The sequence below is a fragment of the Tenebrio molitor genome, chromosome 4 (assembly GCF_963966145.1).
Source record: "Tenebrio molitor chromosome 4, icTenMoli1.1, whole genome shotgun sequence".
NCBI lineage: Eukaryota > Metazoa > Arthropoda > Insecta > Coleoptera > Tenebrionidae > Tenebrio > Tenebrio molitor.
Window position 1 is genome coordinate 22,643,826 of NC_091049.1, and position 18,047 is coordinate 22,661,872.

General features: G+C 33.4%; 1 protein-coding gene and 1 long non-coding RNA gene across 2 annotated transcripts; one reads left to right on the plus strand and one right to left on the minus strand.

The window, feature by feature from the left end:
* The first annotated feature begins 1,697 nt into the window (after nucleotides 1-1,697).
* On the plus strand, nucleotides 1,698-2,930 carry LOC138129329 (uncharacterized). Its single transcript, XR_011159192.1, has 3 exons — nucleotides 1,698-1,991; nucleotides 2,045-2,304; nucleotides 2,368-2,930. It is a non-coding gene; the product is annotated as an uncharacterized lncRNA (long non-coding RNA).
* A 3,559-nt stretch (nucleotides 2,931-6,489) lies between these two features.
* Nucleotides 6,490-16,886, minus strand: LOC138129538 (uncharacterized). Its single transcript, XM_069045849.1, has 6 exons — nucleotides 16,625-16,886; nucleotides 15,814-16,101; nucleotides 15,455-15,757; nucleotides 13,945-14,085; nucleotides 13,659-13,736; nucleotides 6,490-8,494 (listed from the first exon to the last, which is right to left on the minus strand). The coding sequence occupies exons 1-6, from the start codon at nucleotides 16,884-16,886 to the stop codon at nucleotides 8,373-8,375; spliced, it is 1,194 nt and encodes a 397-aa protein (XP_068901950.1). The 3' UTR covers nucleotides 6,490-8,372.
* Nucleotides 16,887-18,047: the final 1,161 nt, after the last annotated feature.

Sequence of the window (18,047 nt, forward strand, 5' to 3'; positions counted from 1 at the left end):
CATATTCTGATAACAGCAATGTAAATATCACAAACAGAACAACAATTATATTTGGTATAAGTATTATATAAGAAATTAAAATTAATATGGGCATTTCTTTAATTGTAGGTTGAAAAAAAGAATTTTCCCTCCCAGTGGTTTCATTATTGCATAGTGACAGAAAGTAATAATTTTAACATATCAATCCAAATCTTAACGGAAAATATAAGAATCGATTTTGTTCCATACGGACTGGTAATACACAAGAACAATTTAAAATTTCACGACTGTAAGAATTTGTTTATAATGTTTGTTACGGTTAATGTCCATATTTATGGTTAAGAATTGTTATCATATCCAAAAGTGTAATTTGCTTTGATATAAGTTTAAATTATTTTGATTCACCTTATACCATGTTAAATTTTTTGCTCCACTAAAGTTTCCGCCAATTTAAAGATTTTGAAGATACCAAACTTATTTTTATTATATAAAGTTAAAGTTATTATGCAAACGTATCATGTTAATTCCTCTACTTCGGAATGGAACTTTTGTACAAAGTGATCAAAAAGATAACAAACCAGAGCAGGCGTTGCATTATTACCGATCACGTCGTAGCGGAATCCTATGCAAATAAGCGTCCAATGCATGGGCGTAGACAATTTGTGGTCTATTTATCGGAAAGTTGGGATCAAACTCGGTACGAACGGAGCCTGCTCATTGGCCGGCCAATGAGAGAGCAGACTGCCCCGAACAAAACCTGGACGCAGCGACGCCAGGTGACAATTTGTAAACTGGTAAAAAATTAGGAAACTTTTTCTCTACTGATTGGAAACTAAACTAAACTAATTAATCATTATCAAGGATCAAAAATATGGAAATTTAACCGTAACTAAATTTAGTTACTTGATTTAGTCATTTGCTTTAGCTACTTGATACGTGTAGAGCCGCCTTAAAGGTACAGAATTTATCGACAGTGCGATAAGGGAATAAAAACTTTAAGCTACCTTCAACATCCCATATAAGAACCTGGCGCAGATCTGTAACAAAAATAATTCATTATTTTTCCAAAACACCCTAAACTTCTTATTAAGTAATCACTCCGTTCGCGACATAGGTGCGGATTCGAGTTTTAGACACATTACCATAATTCTTCGCGCGTTACAACATACAAGTGTGTTTTTAAGCTATGTAATTGCTAGTAAAGTTTCTTATAATCGTTCATTGAATTTTAAATGTTATATCCGGTGACACGGCATTCACGCAGGAGTAATTTTTTTTATTGCGGCTATTGTCATCAAATAATTATAAAATTCAATATACGTAGATACCAACACTTACCATTTTTGCGATTACGCGGTTTCTAATTATCGAAAAAATTTTACGCTTGGCTAGGAAGAGACACACATTATGGAGCTATAAGCCTGTCCCATTATTTTATTTATTATCAATTGGGTTTCGCGTCAAGAGGCGAAAAAGTGAAATTCATCAAAATTCAAAAAAATTTTTTTTATCTAAACAGGTTCAAACTAATACAGAAAACAGAAATCTGAAAATAAAAAAAATTAAAACGCATCACATTGCCGATTTATTTGCAATTAAAGAAGGTGTCGCACAACTGACAGAAATTTATGACGCAGTTACACAATCACAAACCAAACCAGAAGTAAGATTTACAATACCCCATTGCCAAACTGCAGGTACTTACCCTGTCAGGGCCGAACTCGACTATTTTACGCCTAGCAATTTCGGCAAACATTCTGAAGAAATTTTCAAATAAATTGCCTAATGAAGTTTAAATTATTCAATATTCAGTTTTCTAAAATATCTATTTTTCATTTAAAGAAAAATCCTTTACTTGCTGCGAATCGTTTCTATCATAAACTGGAATTTCACCAATACTGACCTGAAAAATGGTTGGAGGCACTCGAAATGCGCACAGATTAGGAACAGGTAGTCAGGTTATCAGAAGGGTTGCTTAATCTTCAACTGAACTGCGCTCAGTACTTATGCAGGTACTTTTTTTGTTTGTTTCGTTCGACGTTGCCTCATGTGGATTTTGCCACAGGATAGCGACAAACAGACGCCAAATGTTGGGATTTTCCCAGTTCTTTGAGGGCCCACCAACGTATCGAAAGTAGGTACTTGTCGGCGGCATCATAATTCATAAACCAAATTGGACAGGCCGCTCTAACAACATTATGAATTTCCAAAAACTATCTATTTCAAATAGTTGTCCATTGAGCAGATAGGAGAACCGAGAAGGGTGATGGCCAATAACAATTTTCAAAAAACTGTTTAGTGGGGGCTGGAAGGAGTGGTAAGAAGGTGAGAAAAAATTATAAATAAGTGAGGTATAAGTAACAAATATAAGTTATTTGTGAATTTTAGTTTTACTAAAAGCGTAAATATGGAAAATTTTGATACTATGTTAAGTCAACGTGGACAGTTGTTGTTAATTTTTGAAAAATACAAGTTTAGAAAATACAGAGTTTTAAAAACAAGTGAAGAAACAGTGTGGCGGTGTACAAACAAAAATTGCATAGCAACAGTTTACACTCTAAATTCAGTTTTTTCGAGAAAAGAAGGTACTCACAATCACAATTTGGAAGAAGAATTATTGGTAAGACAAAAAGTCAGTAACTCCTTAAAGAGACAAGCCCAAGAAGACATTTCTGCCAAACCAGCGAAATTAATTCGGAAAGAATTAAATAATCAAAGAGACGCATTAGAAACTATATCTGTCACCGATTTTCGATACATAAGAAACAATATTAATCGTGCACGATTAGTACCAAAATTGCCAAGATCGGCTGAAGAGGTACAAATATTTTTAAATACTGCGAACTTAAAAACAAGTAAGGAAGAACCTATCAGAAAATATCGTTGTGTTTTCTTGTAAAAGCAATATCGAATTTATGTGCCAACAAGACACTCTTTACATGGACGGCACATTCGAATTTTGCACAAAATTCTTTGGGCAACTTTTTACCATACATGCATTGTGCAATAAGGTTTATGTGCCGGTAGTATTTTGTTTATTGAAAAATAAATCAAAAAGTACATATTTAAGACTATTTAATATATTAAAAGAAAAATGTGATTTGATGCATTGTATTCTAAACCCGAAGACTATTGTAATTGATTTCGAAATGGCAGTTCATTTAAGCGTCGAAGAAGTTTGGCAAGGAGTTCAAATTATTGGATGCCGATTCCATCTTGCGCAATCATGGTACGTATTATTTCATATTTCTTTTTTATTTGTTAAGCAAATAATACATAACTTAAAATGATTTTTTATTACAGGTGGCGTAAAATACAGCAACTGGGACTAGCTTCAGAATATAAAAACGAGCAGTCTCCTATTGGAACCTGGCTAAAACATTTATTCGGCCTGACATTTCTTCCACCGGCGGAAGTGGGAGATTGTTTCGCGGAAGATTTCATGTGCGAAAAACCAGAAAATTCGAAACTTGGCCAGTTTGCTGATTATTTGGTTGACAATTACATCGACAGTGAGTCTAAATTTCCCCCAGAGATATGGGCGGAAAACAGTTGCAGCATTTTAAGGACGACAAACACATGCGAATCTTTCCATTCTAAATTTAAAAGAGAAAATTCAAGCCCATATCCAAACATACATTCATTTTTAAAAGTATTGTTGGAAATGCAAACCGACACATATGTAAAACTTAATTCTATTAAGCGAAATGAAAAGAAATATATTCGACGGGAAATATTGTTAAAACAGAAGTTTATCCGATCAAAAATTATACAGTTAGATAGGCATGAAATATCACGTTATAATTTTGTTAAATGTATTTCGTATAAATTTAGTAGTATTGCGAATTTGTAATAGGTAAAGTTTGTCTAAACATAAGTGAATTTTACGGTTTTAACAACTGAAGTACTTTATGAGGGATGTTGTAAAAGTGGCAATAACCAAATCTGCAGCTTTTCGTTTAACAAAGACAGGCACGCGTTGCAAAATTTACGACAGGGTAGGTAAATATTCTGTTGTGATGGATTTGTCGTGAACAACCCTAAAATCCCTCATAAAGTACTTCAGATGTTAAAACCATAAAATTCACTTATGTTTAGACAAACTTTAAATATATTACTTTTTATGTTATGTACTCGTATTATAATATAAATATTTACATTTTGTAAAAATATTGAAATAAATAATTTGATTTGTGAGGGAAAAGGAATTTGAATCAATGGTTACTTCACCATCTCTCTAATCCTTTTGGATACTGAGCGCAGTTCAGGTGTTTGTAAAGGTCAGTCCAGGTAGAAAAAATTTCTTGAGCGCAGTTTGAGTGTCGGATTAAGGATCTAATGGATTTTGTGCGCAGTTCAGTTGCACCCAAATGGTTTCGGGGGGGCCGACAGCCCTGCGTCAAAAAGATTTATTGGGGGGCCATCACATTACGAGCTATCCTATTCAGCTCTACCATAAACGGTCTTGGATTCCAGCTTTCTTTAACTTGATATTTGATCGCAATTTTCACTATTTCCTAATTATAATTCAAAGTCGGAAGTGGATCAATCAAAAAGGTGAGGAGTTCTGTAACTAGTAGAGAAAAAAAAAGCTTTCAATATTTGGACCAATTTGATATTAAATCGCTATAAAGTTAGCTCCATCACAAAAATTTAATTGAAAAAAAATTGATCATGCTCAATCATAGAATATTAATTGTAGATTCTGCCTACAGAGTTTCAGAATTTTTGGACAATTATTAAACGTGTAATCGTAAAAATGGTAAGTGTTGGACCACTCTAGGTAGGTAAACATCCAGATGTTAACATATAGAGTGCCTTTTTTTTTAACGCTGGCCATAGAGATTTACATGACAAAAACTTTGGATCGTGTTAATAAGCTTTTTAGCAGAAATTTTTAAGTGAAATTTGGCAGGATTTTAGATTAGTATTTTATAAATCAATTTAAGTTTATTTTATACTACAGAATTATACGGAATTAATTAAAAAAAGTATTTTTAATTTATTACATTATTTCTTGCCCAGAAGGTTTTATAATCGTTATATAGATAGACAGTTTGGACAATTTATGAAACGAAAATTCAAAAATAATTAAAATAGTTTAATATTGTTGAAGTAGAATTTTAATTATGATTTCCTATGTTTTATGTTTATGAAATAAAACTGCACATTCCCATTTAATCAGTTCTTTATTTGAAAAGGTGTACATTGAAAATTATTACTGTTTGACGTTTGTTGAGTTTACATTACGTCAGCCTACTTGGCAAGCCACGTGGTAAATTTAATAAACCTATTTTTGCTCTAATTCCGTGATTATTTTGTTTTGTACGATGGGCCGAACTGAAATTGATTTATAAAATACTAATTAAATATCTTACCAAATTTCACCTAAAAATTCCTAATAAAAAGCTCATTAACAGACCCTAAACTTTTTAGCATGTAAATCCCTATGGCCAGCGTTAAAAAAAAGGCACTGTAGATACAAATCTACTGTAAACTAAATGATATCCGCATTAAACGGTCAACCCATATCAGAATCTTCAAATTTAAATAATATCAATTTGCCCAGTTGGCAACCTCGACTTCGTCTCGGTTTTCAACCTTACTTCTCAATTCTATTCTTAATAATATAATCTACTATTTAAACAATATCGTCTTTCATTGATAATATCTATATCATAGAAACTGCAATCGAAACCTCGGTGTTTTATCGATTTTAATGTTGAAATTTAGTCTCATTTGGAGAATTAACACCTTCTTGCAAAAATACATTGTCATCTAAAATTTCGCTTCGTGCTCCAAACACGGGCGTACGCCAATACTCTTCTTATTAGACTATAATGATGTACTATTTTTTGCACTAAATTCAATTAACGTATGAACACTTTAATTTTAAAGTAACTGTAAAGGCAGAAAATCAACCGTCCCTGCCACCGATGTTGTAAAAATCTCCCAGAAATTTATAACATCCGTCGGCAAATCGCAGCTAACTTACCTAAAGTAAAGGGTAAAGGTATGTTTACCCTTTAGGGAAGCCGAAAAATATTGATGCATTCATAAAGTTTTCTGTTCCCTTCCTTAACAATGCAGCCGATTATTTCAACATTACATTAAAAAAAAAATAAAAAATAATAATATCCATTATTTCTCAAAAAAAAAAAAAAACAAAGACAATGGATGAATCAAAATCGTCAAAACGATTGTTTTTGATTAGTTACTAATTTTTGTTTGTTAATTTTTGATATAAGATTTAAGGGCCAAATCAAAATTATTTAAGTAAAATAAAATCTTATCATGTTTGGTTGTGCTTCGACCTACAAAATCCGCCTGCGAGAATTTTCGATATTATCACAACGCCAAATCAAAATTAGATTTCTGTTCGTCCGGGGTACTTACATTTTTTAGATTAACTTAATCCTTTTGGTTCAGCATGATGACAAATATCACCCAAAATAAGATTATTACGAAAAATTTATTAATTTTATACTACACTACATTTTCAAATAAAAATAATAATATATACTTTATTAGCATACGCTATTGAAATACAAAAAAAAAATGCTACAATACAGAACGAAAAAATATATAATAAATAAACATACATTCCGAAAATAAAAATATCATATAAAAGAACCGATTCAGAATCCGAAAGGAAATCGGCAACCATGACCACAGGACTCTACCAGAAACTTAATAAAATCCTGCAGCCACAACCACCGATTACATACTGATTTTTCAAAAGTTATGTTGGCTTTTTGTTAACATTAGAGCATATTTTTTAGTTTATAACTATGTATAAGTGGAAATCCTTGCAAACTAAAAATAAAATCAAGATGAAAATAATCTGAAAATGATCTGCTTGTTCATACACAGTATGTTTAATTTACAATTAGAATCATACTGTATAGTGAAAGCATAAAATTTAACTAACAATAAGCACAACTGACCACTGCATTCGCACGATAATACAAAAAAAAAAAACGATAAATAAATATACAGGGTGTCTAATATCTCGGTTATTTTCCAACGGATTTTTATGAAATTTAAGATGCAGATATTTTAGACGGTGAAGAGTAAAATCTCATTAATGCAATAACCCAAGTCTTAAAAACGTAATTTTTATATGCCTTTTTAAAATGTTGAATCGCTTAAGATTTATATCAAAAAATTGATCGTCAATAAAAAATGCTGTAAGGAGAAACTCGTCCTTGGAAGACGTCTGGTTTGCAAGAAAAAAGAAAAAAACTGTGTTAAACGTGGCTGCAGATGAAACAAACGCGCACTATCGTCGAATTTTGGTCCCCCTTTTCGCACAAACGCAGATGACATATTTGACATTTCTCTTTCTAACCTCAGAAACACTTACAAAGTTAAAGACAACATTTGGACGTAATTTATTATACTGGATGCTTTAATTCTTCCATAAAGGACTAAAACACGATCGGGATAATTTAGCAAGGTACTACGCTTCCTGTGTCTTCAAATAAATTGACGACTCTCTGAACCTTAAATTTTGTAAAACCTACATTTGAATAGTGTTCCACGAGAAAACGAACTGTATCATTGAAGTTCTTACGACACTCTCCATAAGTAAAAATAATTTCCTTTTTGAACAATATTGAAATTTCTGCCTTTGTAGTCTATTTTTACAGTATTTTCAATAAATTTACACAATTTGACTTTTCTAATAAGGCAGATTTGACAGATTTTAAGGGGTGTACAAAATGTTGCTTGGGAACTTTTCATCAATTGTTTCAAAAGGTAACTGCTCAAATACTTTCAAAATTTAGATTAAATTTTTAACAACAAAACCTAATCTTTTCGTTGAATCAGATGAGTGATTTAGTTAATTTTTTGTGTAGACACCTATTTTTTAATGTTTAACAATCTAATAATAGTTGCGCTTAATTTTCAATAAAGGAAACGTGTGTTAAAATTACATTTTGTACTTGAAGTAATTTTATTATTACTAATTGAACCTTCACCGTCTAAAATATAAGCGTTTCAAATTTCATAAAAATCCGTTGTCAAATAACCGAGATATTAGGCTCGAAAGTCTTAGCTGAGACACCCTGTATATTTAACTTAAGAGAAACTTTCATTCTCTATCAACTTTGTATCACACCCAGTGTCTTCTCTTGTTCATTCTTCTACTCTTGTTACTGCTTTTTTATTTCTTTTTATTCGTTTTAATTTAGCTTTTTTTTTGTATAATTTTTTTGTCCGTTTATTTGTATTTGTTCTTGTACTTAAGTGCAGAGAAGTGAATGCGACGCTAATAACATTCATTAGTAAAGATTTAGGGCCGGTTCCACCAACGTGAGCTAAATTTAACTACTGATTAAAATTTACGAAAACATTAAACAATAAGTAACTAAAGTAATGAAGCATTTTTACCCACAGTTAACTTTAACTGACCAGTTGGTGAAACCGGCCCCTAGAGAGATAAATGTGGCAATAGTCGACATGATTTTCCAGGAAGAGCGGGCATTAGCAGATGATTTCTTCACATTTTCTGAAAGGAAAATAAAAAGGAAAAAGTGAAGAATTATTTAAACTGTAAACTATATTCCAAAATATGAAAATTGTTAGCAGAAGCACATGTTTAAAATACATTTCTTGTACTATAAGTGTAACTACCAAAGTAAGCTCTTTAGTTTCGAACTTCTTTATAGCTGTACTGACAAAATAATAGTTTGCTTTTATGAAGGCTAAATTTTTTCAAGTGTTTTATCTTTCAAAACATTTTGACATTCTTTAATCGCTTCGGAGGGGAATTCAGGGAACTCTAACACAATATCTTTGAGTGAATCAAAGTGCTCGGCATAATAGCAAGCAACACCTAGCCAGGTTCCTTCTCTCATTACAATGGGTTCAGGAGGAAGAGGTACATCTGGCATTCTTTCCCGAAACATTTGAACTCTCAATGGAGATTCTAAAAACATTTTCTTGCCCGTTTTGACCAAAGTATTTACCAAAGGAAACTGTGATCTGATGGTTTCGGCCACACGATTAAGCCCATATGCTAAACACGTGCAATGAATTAAGTTTTCATACAGTACTTTTAAATTTGAACAAGATTTTAATATAATATGCTGCGGCACAGTAGCATAAGTCATATTTTGTCACTTGGTCCTGGGTTTGGTAAAAAAAATCATGAATAAATCTTGTACTTATACTTCATTCAGCGAAAGATTAAATTGTAGGCTTGTAACCCAACACTACAACACTACATACACCAGAATATTTTAATTAGAGCATAATTTCAGGGCTTGAAGGATATATTTACTATTTTCTCTACGTAGAATTTAATGATTTTTATGTCAACCAATCTCTCGCTGGACAAACTATAACAGACGGTATTATTGTTCATTTGTTCCAACTGCTTGAAACTAAATAAATATAGTGATGAACCAAGTGGGTAATTCAAAATTCCCACCAAGCGGCCATCTCATTTTTTTTTCTACCAACCTACACAATAAAAATAAAACCCGCGAAATTCAAAAATGGCCAAGAGCGCGTGATCGTACCTTATTAATTTCCCTACGTTGTGTTTTTTTTTTTAATACAAATTAAACATTACCAGATTCGTTCCAACAGGGTTTGTGAACCACACAGAAGAGTGCAAATAAAACAACACAATAATTAAAACCAGCTATTTATTCAAAGTTATGATTTTCGTTAACGCCGGGATTCCTGAATAATAAAACGTCTCGGGAGAGGGCACCCAAGTCTCCCCAAATGTGAGAAGACTACTCATTTAGAACTCTAGGAAAATGGTGAGCTCTGGCCATTCTCCCAGACCCCCGAATGAGGCTCCGCTAAAACCTCTCCTGAAAATACGAACAAGTCCGAAGTGACAACGTGGTCGGGACAGTTATTGAAAATTGAGCAAAACTAATTTTATAAACAACACAATCTAAAATTCAGGAAAAACAGAAGGGTCACGTACATTACAAAAAAAAGCAGTTACTTCGGACCGTTCGAGCGAGAGCGAGCACTAGACGAAAACTTTAGCATGTTTGCTTTTTTTTCCAAGTTAATTTACAATGTGCGGCAGATACGCTATAGAAGGAGCGAGTGGCTTTGTGTGGTCGGGTGGTCTGTGGTACCTATCCTTACGACTTTAACATTTCCCGCCTACCCGTGATTTGGTGCTAAGGGAAAAGTCCTAACTGCTTTACGTTAAGTCAACAAATTGAGGTCCTCTAAGTTCATCGGTTGAATTGAATATGGCTATTTCAAAGCAAACACAAACGACGCTTGTCAAGTACCACAAACTTCGAGAACAGATTACCATTCCGGAAGTTCTGTGGCAAGGAACTCGGATTCAACTTACACCATGAGCGACGTTGCGGACCAGCATTCAGCAAGCCCCGCCAAGCGTTATGGTTTTCGGGTCTCTCTTGGGGCACAACATGTTAAACGAGGGGCCGCGAGGTCGTGTTCAACGATTAGATGTTAGGAGAAACTAAACCCCTCAAACAGAGAGAGACCCTCGCGATAAGGAAGAATTGACATTTACAGCAACTGGAAAATGCAGACGAAACCGCGACAAAGCTTTGTTGACGGAGTAATCTCAGAACGCTTTCAGTTTGGGATGGAAAAGTGGTAACAACCAATAACACATACATAACAACAAAAAAACAACACAGTCCGGTCGACCCTAGCTTAATTGAGCCGGTTTATCGACAAGGGGCCCCCCTTGAATAATATGGAGGGCGCCCCGGGACTAAACGATGGAAGTACCTAAATGCAGAAGATCCCTGGATAAGGAAAAGCCTGCGCAGATACCTGAAATATAAACCCAATTGGTTGCTACCGAGATGGAAAGTGGAAACTTTAAATTTTTGATTAAAGTGTTAAGCAATAAATAGATACTGGTTACACCAAAAGCGTCACTCGAAATAATTAAAAGGGGGATCAAAAATGAGGGAGTGCGCTTATACAAAGTGAAAGCCACAGACCCACGCTAAAACTTGGAGTCATTTTCCTTTAGGAAAATTAGTGAATTGTAAAACCTGCTTTGACAACGAAAGGAAAACGTGATCCGTCAATTTTATAAATTTAGCAAAACTAGAACCAGGCTGCCTTACGCTCCTTCGCAAGCTTATAAATGTTAAAAGCGTAATACATGGGGATGGTCGAGATAAATGAGGATTTTGTAAAACATGGTGGAAACCCACGTGCGACCCATTTGTGTCTTATTATTGTTAAACTACATTTCGCGCGAAGCAGAATTAATTTTAGTAGCAACATTTAGCACAGTTCAATTAAAAACGACCAAAATCGCACAATTAGAACACGGTACTTCTGTAGTACTCTGCGGTCAAGACCAAAGTGTCTCTAAAAAAACATGGCCGTTCATCCCCTGTCGACTTTCACCCCCGCCCCCAAGCGGTCGCCGACGGTAACGACACCCGTACTTCTATAGTTTTTATTGGCGGTTAGTTTGAATTCAAAACCGGTTATCTCAATATGTATTCGTTTTGCAATCTCCGTTTATCATTCCAATTACTAAATGAGCAATGTAATGTCCATATGAATCTATAGTTTCATCTAACTCTACACAAATTCACATTTCCTACAGTCTTCTTAATTTCATCAAGTACATCTTTCCACACTACATCTACATCATTCTTTTGAACAGTTGATTCTGCGGGAGTGTGCTTGTCGGTGTATTTTTGTAAAAAAGAATTGAATATGGTGTTATTTAGTTTTGTATATATATTGTATATTGGAAGAAACCATGGCATTGCAAATGTCCAAATGATAGTAGATTATATCATTAAGAGTAGAAATGAGTCTTTTTGTATCGTGCGTTCATTTAAATTCAACTCTCCAACGCCAACTTTGAGGATACATTTAAATGAACGCACGATATTAAGCACAGGGATTGAAGACCGAGACGAAGTCATGGTCGGCGAATAGGCGAACCACCAAAAGATCTTCTCTTAATGACATAAACCTATCTACTAGTTTATCTTCAAGCGGATCACAAAAGAAAAATAGGACATGAACTCATTTATTTTCTTTTGCTGCAGTAGCAGTAAAATGACAATTTTCAAATGTTAAGGCACCAGTAGTTCCTAGTTCTCTTGTTGCAATATTATTAGTATTTGGAGATTCAATACTACCTATTAGAAAAGTCTATTAAAGTCTAAAGTTTACTTTTTAACATTGAACGGCCATCTTGCTATTGCACGGGCGACTTGTGTTAATCACAGTGGCACCGGTTAAATATTAGATAATAATTTCGTTATTTCGCTTTTAATTATTAAATATTTCGTGTAAATATTGACAAATAAATCGTGAGAAATACTTCAAATGACCTTACATTTGACTCGGTCGAGCCGCCTGTAGACATTTCAACTCCTAGCTGGAGTCTTCGCCTACTTGTTCCAGGATTTGCTTCGACTGCTTCTAAAATCTGTGGTTCAACATCCAGTACCTACCGGCTGGAAATGATCTCTACCACGATCTTCCGTTCTTTGATGAAACTTTCCAATCTTTCAACCGTTGCTTCGTGAGAAGTAAACCATTTTGAATTGTCTAGAAACTGTTCCCGGTATAGCGCTTGAACCGCGTTGCCCCCCGCCGCACCGGACGAACGCGAGCACCATATCCGTTAATTCCACGTTTGTAAAATTTGCCATTTTAAACGACTTAATAACAAGTACAGCTTCCCCATTGTAGCTTGAGCTGTGAGAGCCGGATGCGCAGTGGTCTAACACTAATTTTGTCGCATTTCTTTGCTGGTTCCAGGACCTCTTTATCGGACCTCTTTATTCAACTTTGCGCATCCCTCACAGCTCAAGCTACAATGGGCAAGCTGTACACGATTATTAATACACTGCTATACTGCACCGTTTGTAGAGCTGCAACTATTGAGTAATCTACGCCAACCCAACCTCCGATAAGAAGATCCTTTTTTGTCATACACGAGTGTATGACTTTACTATTGCTTTTATGATTTTTACTATGAAACCAAGACAGTGGGGTGTCCACAATTTATTGTCTAAATTGTCATGCATGTCTTAGTTTTTTCAAAAAATGCATATTTTTCCATTGAGGCGGGGGTATTCAGTACTTACGTGTTTAAATATTTCCATGTATTTTGATTGCAGGGTGTAGTTAAAAGAAACAATATTTGCACTATTTGTGTAACCAAAATTGTCGACAATATTCAATTTAAGATTATACAAGCCTGTGTATTCTCAAATTCGAACATAGGCAATAACGTTGTGTTGAACGTTGCTGATTTCTACTCGCCAATTGAACTTACAGGTAAGGTAATGCTATTAATAGAAGGATGAAATTATTGCGCAATAACTGCCGAGTGCAAGTTAATTACTGAGAACCAGTTGGCAAGTGTAAGAAATGCTTTTTGTAACATATTGGAGTATTGTTTATTTCAAAAGGGGGGTTATTTGAAACTTTAATGTAATTTTATCTTTCTTTAGTATTACTTTTCAAGGAATCCATAATAAAAAATGCTAAAACAGTTAATTACTTCAATATTATTATTACTAATTCTTTAATATTATTGGTGTATAGAAATAATGGCATAATACCTGTAAACTAAATGCACAATGTTAATTGCCTACGTTCGACTTTGAGAGGGGACACCCGGTATAAAAATCAGATTCTAATTTATTCTAAAAATATCATTGATTTACCTGTAGCAGAATCCCCAATGGTGAGATTATTACATAAATTACATGCCCATTTGCACTCTCTTTGGAATAACTCGCTTGCTGTAAAAATGTTTATCTTATATTAATTAATTAATATTATGGTACAAAATTATAACTTTTTATTTTAAGGTTGATTGACTACTAGTTCACTTATAATTAATCAACTTAAGTACATAACATTTTTGAATCAATAAAAACTCCATAAATAAAATTTTTAGTGAAGTGTACACAATATGAAGTAAAAATAATGCTCAAAATTCACACTTACTGTTATCATATCCCCAAATGCATTCTCCGTTCCGACTTGTAAAATTCTGTTCTATTTGGCGTTCCATTTTATATTCGTCGTTCAAACGGTAACATAAATAATTGTTTTCTTCTATTTCAGATGCATTTACCTTGTGAGCAACTAAACAGAAATTTATTAGAAGTGAAAAATGTATAAACCGTTAAATTTATGTTTCTACTTTTTTAACAAGTATACGAGTATAATATACTATTTTATCTATTTTGCTTTACTAATTCCTGAAATTTCAGCTGCTCAAGCTTTCATATTTGACTAGGGACTTTCGCGTGGGTTGGTAGGTATAGTATTGCCGTTATAACTTTTTATCTGCTCCGCCCACTAAAATTGACCAATCAGAATCAAAGCCAGATTCAATCTGTACAACTTTTCATCACATTTGCCACGTAAAAAAGTTAAGGTTAGAATTTTGCTGTCAAGTCCACAATTATTGTTTTAGGTTCTAAAAAATAAAATGTCGGTAATTGTTCACTTTAACTACTTCTGGAATTTTCGCGTTTTTTCTGGCTAGACAGCCTCAGGGCGTCCTCCTAGATCGTTTCCCACCATTCAAACCTTGTGCAAATGCCTTTTTTTCTCTCTTGTTGTGTTTCAAGGTCGCGTCAAGGTCGCGCCAAGTCTTAGTATAACTAAAGGGTAAGGAAAATTTTCATTTGCACAAGGTTTGACTGGTGGGAAACGATGTAGGAGGACGTCCTGAGGCTGTCTAGCCAGAAAAAACGCGAAAATTCCAGAAGTAGTTAAAGTGAACAATTACCAAAATGTCATTAAGACAATTCGAATGTCAGAAATTTTTACTGTGTAAATCAGATCGTCTTAACAATCTATATGATTGGTAAATAAGAAAATGAAATGGGCGGGGCAGATAAAATGTTACGTTGTCCTTAGAGACATTTTTCATAAAAATGTAAGGTTATTTTACTAAATTTTCTTCGTAGTTTCACTGGTTACCTTGACGCCTGACGTCAAACGGCTGATTTTGCCAATATAACAAAAGCTAAAAGTTACCAAAAACAGGTTTCTACTTTGGTATCATAAAGAGCATTTTGTCAAACTGTTTTTGTTTTTTTTTTATACGTAGTACGTTGATATTGCTGTAATAACATGCTGGCCGGCGGCGGCGTCCGGCATCTATAGCGAGTTCCTGTTAACAATTAAAACACTTGACATTTGATATAAATGCCACCATAACTCATGCCACACAAAAGTCCCTAGATTATTTCATAATAAGATTTTTAAGTTTTTATCCACGTTTTTATCAAATTAATGCGACCAAAGTAGAAGAAATAGTACCGTAAGAGCAAACAAAAATGCTATCAAGGATAACTATGTATGATACATTCTATAATGTGCTTGTGCACTAATAATAATAATAAACGTTGTTCTCTCATATCTTTGTCTTCTCATAGAGTCTTATTATACATAACGATGTTCTATGAATTTGTAAAAAAATAAATAAAACAAACATATTTACCCGTATCATTTATAGGACATTCGTGTAAATCTATTCCCCAGTATCCAAACGCACTATTGTCTGTTGTTGTTTTATAAAAACTCAAATGTTCTACACCAGTGTCTATTTCAAGTTGATAGACTTGCCAAGAATGTAAAAAACTTAGGTCATTTGTGGAATTATAAATTCGGTTCAATTCTGGAATTTTCAGAACACATTTTTCACATAACGATAGGTACAACAAGAAACAAGAATTTTCAGTATAAGGGAGTTTTAATGTTGCATGTTTTCCATCCGTAACACTTTCCGACATCATAATCTGATCTGAAAAGTTATGAGTTAATAGGTTAACTTAAGTACTGCTATATTTGGATACTCACAGTCGTGTATTTTCCAAAAGATGTCAGTCTCAGTTTTAACAGTAATTTCGTGCGGATTAAATTCCTCCACTGATTTGATTACGTTATCGTTCAACAAGTAATGAACGCAATTGTTTCTTAAAAAAATGGAGATATGATACCATTCATTTTTTAATTCTTTTAAAGGGGTGAAATCGAGATCCTGGTGGTCATTGACAAATAATTCTACTTCCCCTGGTAAATGTAGTGAAAAGGACACTGACTTGACGGAGGTAAATTTTTTGTAATTTGTTTTAATTACCGCAAAATCTAAAGCAGGGCAAATCAAAATAAATAATAAACCGCTAACTATTTTTCTGAATTGTAAATGTAGACTAACTGTTTCATCCAGTTTTTTGAAGTAAATATAAGTTATTGTTTACTATTTGTTCTTTATTAATAAATATCTAAAAGTTAATTTACCTTTCTGTAACCAATATTAATTTTTTTATATGGCAACAATAGGTTTCTTTTCCTATTTTTTATTAAATATGTATGTATGTAAAATGCCGAATATGTATTATAATTTGATCAGTAGAAGAAGTAAAAGAACAAAAAATATGTGATACATACAGGTTTTTAATTTTTTTCTAAAAACGAAATGAAAAATTTACTTTCTTGATAGCCATATTACCATCAACTAATAGATGTAATAAGAGACTATGCTTTTCACATTATATTCACATATGCCTAGTTGTTTTAATTTTAATTTTAGTTATTTAATATATTAATGTGCCATCAAAATACACCTGTTTATATTTTCTATAACAAATAATACGAAGTATGTACTTACTTTCCCATCGTTTATCTGTTACAGATCCTGATGAAGAATTACTTCCGTCTATCAAAATCCAGTTATCGTAACTCCAATCTTCTCCAGATAACAAACTTAATGATTCTATCGAGTTCTCAATAAGTGGCGGAGATATAAAAGTAGGTAATGTTACGTCTCGCGTGATGCAGAAAATTTCATTTGCTTTACGGAAGGTAACAATATCGCTAAATGAATATGTAGCTCCAATAAATAGTAGAAAACACAGTTCTGTCTTTTCCATGCTTCAGTAATTGTATGATAATTTAAAAGCCTAGATATCTAAAATTTTTGTGTTTCAGTTGTGAGTAAACCAATGTACAACAATATTTTCCCAAAATTAATTTCAAACTTATAATAATTATAGTCTTATTGAACCTGTATCCTCCATGAACTTCTACTTTATTGAAAGAATAACATCAAATTTATGTTATGTCGTTGCAATAACTACAATTAAAATATTTGTATCTGTTTTAATAAATGGCAAATCTCTTTATTCATTAAATATAATTAATATTTCAATTTTTAATTATTCTTGAGTTCGCGCTCTTCGTCAACTGATTAAGTGATTAGTTTCAGCACAGTATAGAGCTATAAGAATCAGTAGTTTCATTCGCGGGTTCAAATGGTCACAGATCTCAAATCAGCTGACGAACTCGCAGGTGACTGCGCAGTGGGAAGACCGCTGCTATTTGCTATTTTATTTATTTATTTTCTCGGTTACTATTAAGCGCATTCTAACGTGCGGCATACCGTTGGATTCAGAAAAATAATCTCCTTCAAAATATGAATAAAAAAAATATACCAAACTATTTGAAAAAAGAATGTTGACTGATGATAGTCAACATTCTTTTTTGACCTGACCTGACCTTGAATGACTTTTTGAAAAAACAATAGTCTATGTTGTGCTTATTGAGTTTTTAAAGTGATTTATTCCAGTTTTTGTTTTATTTAAATTGAGCCATAAATAACGGAGATATGACTTGCGGCGTTTTTTAGGACGCACCTGTATATATAAAAATTGTTTAATTTATGTATTCCCTTATTCCCACCGGCTTAGTTTTAACTCTCACATCTACCCGTTGGTTTGGAATTGACTACGCCACTGGCAACTCGTGGGTGAGTTGCGCAGTGCAATTTGATGGCAAAAAGATAAAAGGTGCCGCCGCCGAGTGAAACACTGATTCTTATAGCTCTACACTGTGGTTTCAGCTCCATATTCGACAAAGAAAATGTAATTGTGATGACGATGAGAGATATAGATATCATGATTATAATTATTTGTACAACTAGTTAAGAAAGTCCCACTTTTTTTCGTGAATTTGAGTTTGATTAACGAGGGCGCAGTCCGAGTTAATCAAGCAAATAAGTAAAAAAACGACTTTCATAAAAAGACTTTCATAAC

Bases quoted from the DNA above. Each gene is read 5' to 3' on its own strand.
- LOC138129538 (XM_069045849.1), bottom strand. From the start codon at position 16,886: ATGGAAAAGACAGAACTGTGTTTTCTACTATTTATTGGAGCTACATAT. The intron at 15,758-15,813 runs GTGAGTATCCAA...ATAACTTTTCAG, and splicing joins CTTTTGGAAAATACACGACT to ATCAGATTATGATGTCGGAA. The intron at 13,737-13,944 runs GTAAGTGTGAAT...ACATTTTTACAG, and splicing joins CATTTGGGGATATGATAACA to CAAGCGAGTTATTCCAAAGA.